Below are 5231 nucleotides of genomic sequence, written 5' to 3' on the forward strand. Positions count from 1 at the left end.
GACAAGGATTTACTGTTATGTGCAGTAGACCGTGAAAAGTAGGTGACAGTGACCTAGTAATAGTACGCGACACACCGCCATCCCAAGTTGTTCTTACTTGTGATGTTTGATGGTCCTATATGCATATCTATGCAAGATATGGTCCTGACAAAGATTTACTGTTATGTGCAGTAGACCGTGAAAAGTAGCTGACAGTGACCTAGTAATAGTACGCGACACTCAGCCATCCCAAGTTGTTCCTACATGTGATGTTTGATTGTCCTGTATGCATCTGTATGCAATATATGGTCTGGACAAGCATTTATTGTTATGTGCAGTAGACAGTGGAAAGTAGGTCACAGTGACCTAGTAATAGTACGCGACACACAGCCACCCCAAGTTGTTCTTACATGTGAGGTTTGATGATCCCGTATGCATCTGTATGCAAGATATGGTCCGGACAAGCATTTACTGTTATGTGCAGTAGACCATGAAAAGTAGGTCACAGTGACCTAGAAATAGTACGTAACACACAGCTATCCCAAGTTGTTTCTACATGTCAGGTTTGATGGTCCTGTATGCATCTATATGCAAGATATGGTCCGGACAATCATGTACTGTTATGTGCAGTAGACCGTGAAAAATAGGTCGCGGTGACCTAGAAGTAGTACGCACACACACCACCATCCCAAGTTGTTCCTGCTTATGAGGTTTGATGGTCCTGTATGCATCTGTATGCAAGATATGGTCCGGACAAGAAAAATTAACAGACGGACAGACGGAGGGACGAACAAAGCCATACCATAATACGACCCATAGTTGGACGTATAAAAACAGCTCTAATATTGAAAAATACGCCATAGTGTTAAAAGGGTATGGTATGCAACGCTAATAAATCATTCTGTGTTGGTCATTTTGGCATTGCTATTGTAAAGATACTATCAAAACGAACATAAGATACAAAATATGTAAACTTAGAAATAGTGTAGAAGAAAAATGAAAAATATGATGGACATCGGCTGCTGTAATTGAGTACTGTATGGTACTGTAAAATAATTTACGATACACTTAAGGTCGATATCTACTACAGTTTTGTTTGGTAAATAAGAATGTTCATTTATGTCCATCCGGTGTTTTCTTACACACCTATGAGAGAGATCACCCACTGTAGATACTTTTTTATTACATCATATTGCTTATATTGCATATAGTATCAGGTGCATCCCCCAACCAACCAAAAAAACACCAATCACCCCACCAAAAAACCCTACCCCGCCAAACAATAACCATACTGAATATAGAATGCTATTTAAAATGTTTCGGGACTGTAACTTTGATATTCCACACCCATTACCATATGGATATTTGCCACCATCAATGAAAATGTTAGGCCCATATGTTAAATATTGTTCAAATAACAACAGATTCAAAACTGGAAAAACCCCTTCAATTTTGTGCGAAATTGGGAGTGTTGTAAAAACATTCGGCTATATCGAAAGTGAGCCATGAAAGGTTCCACGTTCTTCACTTAATACTTTGGGGGGGGGGGGGGGGGGGGGGGTGTGTGTGGGGGGGGGTTGTAGTATTCATATTTCTGGGTCATAATTTGGTTCATATATTCCGTATAGTGTTTTAACCACATACGTTAACATTGTGGCCTGTGGGCTTTCATTTGGTATAGTACAACCTTTAAGACTGGCATCGTGGATTGCTCTATCAAAAGTTCGCTGCATTTCAAACTTTGACCCTGCCGTGTGCTGTTTGGTTTAGCGCTACCTAGGCTTCCAGTTATATCAGTGACCTCAACTCATAAGCGAGCCAGCACAGCAACGTTAAATGTTGAGGAAAGCTGTCAAAATTGTCACCTGTTAACTTCCTTGTTGCTTGGCGGTGATACAAATACTTTTCACGACTTTCCGTGGACGATTTACAGAAGTCACACAGCTGAGAGAATATACTAGTTTTAGAGAAACTGAAATCGTCATCGAAGTATAATTGGAAAAGTGTACAAAGGACTGTGTGACTTTTAATTCGATTATTTGTTGCAGTGATCTACATTTTAAAAAATAAGACTGGGTACATGTAGGCCTATAACCAACGAACATGAGAGGAATGGGTTTGTGCTTGATCATTATTCATATCGTTGCATTCACCTTCGCTGCCAATGCGACGCCAGATTCACAAAGGATATGGAAGTTCTGCTTCAGGCAGTTGTGTCTCTGTCCCACGGCGTACTTCGCGAAGTGCACTGATCACGGGAACAACTTGACCTACATTCCAGCACTGAACAGTAGCATTGTGGGACTTAACTTCTCGTTCAATCACCTGGACTCGGTTACTCAACACACATTCCTCAACGTTTCAGCACTGAAAATTACTGTTCTCGTTTTAAGGTCGAACAATATCAACTTCATGACACCTGACGCGTTTTGTAAGCTGAAATACCTTCAAAAGTTAGAATTAAGCGGAAACCCAGTCGGTCTTGCATCACTGAAAGGAGTTCTGCAGTCCCTATGGACACTGCCGATACAAATGTTATCAATCAATCACATGGAGTATGGCGACCTGTTATATGAAGCCATCGCCGTCCTAAACTCCACAACACTGACGGAGATTCACATGGATTGGAGTCGTCTAACGTATTACAATCAAACGTCATTCAAACATATACCCAATCTTGAACATTTAGATTTAGATAACAATGCCATATCCTCTGTCTTGGTGGATCACTCTCCGTTTCCCAAAATTTTAAGTGTTATGTTTAACAGTTTTTTTACATTTCCTAACTTTTGCGACAGTGGTACACATCTCGTTTTGACTGATCTATTTCTTGATCATAACCGGATTACCGATTTAGACGAAGAAAGTATGAATTGTCTGAAAGACCTAAAAATTCTGTCGCTCAATACAAATCCTATTAAACATATCAGAAAAAATGCTTTTATGATGCTTCATTCCCTGCAGGTTTTAATACTGAGAGCATTAAATGGACCGCTGAAGAATATTGAACACTTTGCCTTCAACAATACTAAACTCTTTCGGATAGATATAAGGGACAATGATCTTAATATGCAGGCAGTGAGTCCGCGCATGTTCTGGGGCTGTGTGAATCTAAAGAGGCTGTCGATGTCCTACAACCGCTTCCATTACATTACTGAGACTGCGATGGAGGAATTGTTTGAACCTCTAAAACATTTAACATATCTGGAACTTGGGAACTGTGGCTTACAGACTATACCTAACGTCGTAACTACGAATTTAACCGAACTGAAGTGGTTAAGTTTGTACAAGAATTACATAAAAGTGTGGCCACCTGGTACGTTTGCCCCTCTGAGATCGCTAACTGATTTGTATCTGATGGGTAATTTGATTGGAAGCATACAGGAAGATTCATTTCCACCAGAGTTTCGTCAACGGCTGAAACACATTAACCTAGCAGAAAATCCATTTTCTTGTACCTGCGACCTGCTGTGGTTCCTCAACTGGTTCAAGACTAACAGGACAATTTTCAAGGAAATGGACCACTCATACATATGTTCCTCGCCACTGTCAGTTCAGAACGTCCAGCTCACGGACATTCAATTATCAGAAGAGAAATGCCTGATCGCAGTGACCACAGCATTTGCTATTGTGGCTGTCGCGTCTTTCGGCATGCTTTTGACAATTGTCGTTTCACTGCTATATCGCAAACGCTGGTCACTAAAACATTACTGGTACATGCGAGGTCACAGACAGAGACGACACCTGGAGATAGAACGGGACTACACTTACGATGTCTGCGTTATCTACTGTGAAGAGGACCTGGAGTGGATTATACAGGAGATGCTACCATTTCTTGAAGACACTAAAGGACTAAAACTCTGTGTCGAGGAACGGGATTTTATTCCAGGGAAGCCGATGATAGACAGCATAGCAGAATCTGTGCTCTGCAGTCGCGGGTTTATTTTGGTAGTGTCCAATTCGTTTATGGAGGAAGAATGGTGCCAGTTTCAACTGCAGGTGGCCATTCAGCACAACAATGCTCGTGACCTTGACCTTTTCGTGGTAATTCTTCTCGAGGAAGTGGATCGCCGCCACATGACCCCAGGACTGTATGCAGTTCTACGAACGAGAGACTACATACGCTGGCCTGCAAGTGAAGAAGACAGGGCAAGGCTTTGGGAGGATGTTTATCGGGAAATCATTCACTAAATACATACGAACCTTTTAGAAACGTCGGACTAGCGCTAGTAACTGAACAGCAACGAATGGATATTTAATGACACCGCAACAATATACATGTAATTGTGAAAAATCCACTACCAAAGAAACATTTACTAGCCTGTCAGAATTTTAGCTAACAAGAGAGAGAGAGAGAGAGAGAGAGAGAGAGAGAGAGAGAGAGAGAGAGAGAGAGAGAGAGAGAGAGAGAGACAAACAGACAGACAGACAGACAGACAGAGAGAGAGACGGACAGACATAGAGAAACAGAGAGAGAGAGATATATAGGGGAGAGAGAGAGAGAGAGAGAGAGAGACAGAGAGAAACAGAGAGATAGGGGTGGGAGAAAGAGAGATAGAGAGAGAGAGAGAGAGTGAGAGAGAGAGAGAGAGAGAGAGACAGACAGACAGACAGACAGACAGAGAGACGGACAGACAGAAAGAAACAGAGAGAGGGGGAGAGAGAGAGAGAGAGAGAGAGAGAGAGAGAGAGAGAGAGAGAGAGAGAGAGAGAGTATTGCTTCTACAATACAAACTTCAAATGATCATTCATTAAATTCAAAACATTTTGAAATCTCTTTTTTATTGCAGCTTTTGTTCTCTTACTATTTATACTAATTTAAAATTGGTAAAACAAGAGTAGTAGAGAAAAATAATTAAACTAAAAACAAATGCTTTATTTGCTTTATGCCATCAACATATTCAGTACCATATCTCTGCAGAAGACCGATACCAAAATAAGTTATGATAGAGTGGTGAGGGTCTGCAGCCGTGACTCGCTGCCAGGTGCTTCGTCTACAGAGGAGAGCTGATGTGGACCACAATATATGGCTCCAAGTCCTGTGGGGAAAATGCATCAAATTTATGTATTGCTGCTAAAGGAAAACTGTAGCGGGTTTCCGCTGAAGATTATGTAACCGAATCGAATATAGTGCTATAGTGATGTAGTTAAACAAAGCAAACTCTAACTTCAGTTGGCAAAGTGGTTAAACTTAATACTTCAGCTGTTGTTACCGACACTAGTTTCCGATCAATGTACCTTTTTTTGTTCCG

At 41.2% G+C, this 5231-nt stretch overlaps 1 protein-coding gene across 1 annotated transcript; it reads left to right on the forward strand.

The window, feature by feature from the left end:
* The first annotated feature begins 1818 nt into the window (after nt 1-1818).
* On the forward strand, nt 1819-4410 carry LOC121375709 (toll-like receptor 3). Its single transcript, XM_041503303.1, has one exon. It carries the CDS (start codon nt 2083-2085, stop codon nt 4168-4170), a length of 2088 nt encoding a protein of 695 aa, XP_041359237.1. The 5' UTR covers nt 1819-2082; the 3' UTR covers nt 4171-4410.
* The last annotated feature ends 821 nt before the right edge of the window (nt 4411-5231 follow it).

This window comes from Gigantopelta aegis, chromosome 6 (genome assembly GCF_016097555.1).
Source record: "Gigantopelta aegis isolate Gae_Host chromosome 6, Gae_host_genome, whole genome shotgun sequence".
Classification (NCBI taxonomy): Eukaryota; Metazoa; Mollusca; class Gastropoda; order Neomphalida; family Peltospiridae; genus Gigantopelta; species Gigantopelta aegis.

Bases quoted from the DNA above. Each gene is read 5' to 3' on its own strand.
- LOC121375709 (XM_041503303.1), top strand. From the start codon at position 2,083: ATGAGAGGAATGGGTTTGTGCTTGATCATTATTCATATCGTTGCATTC.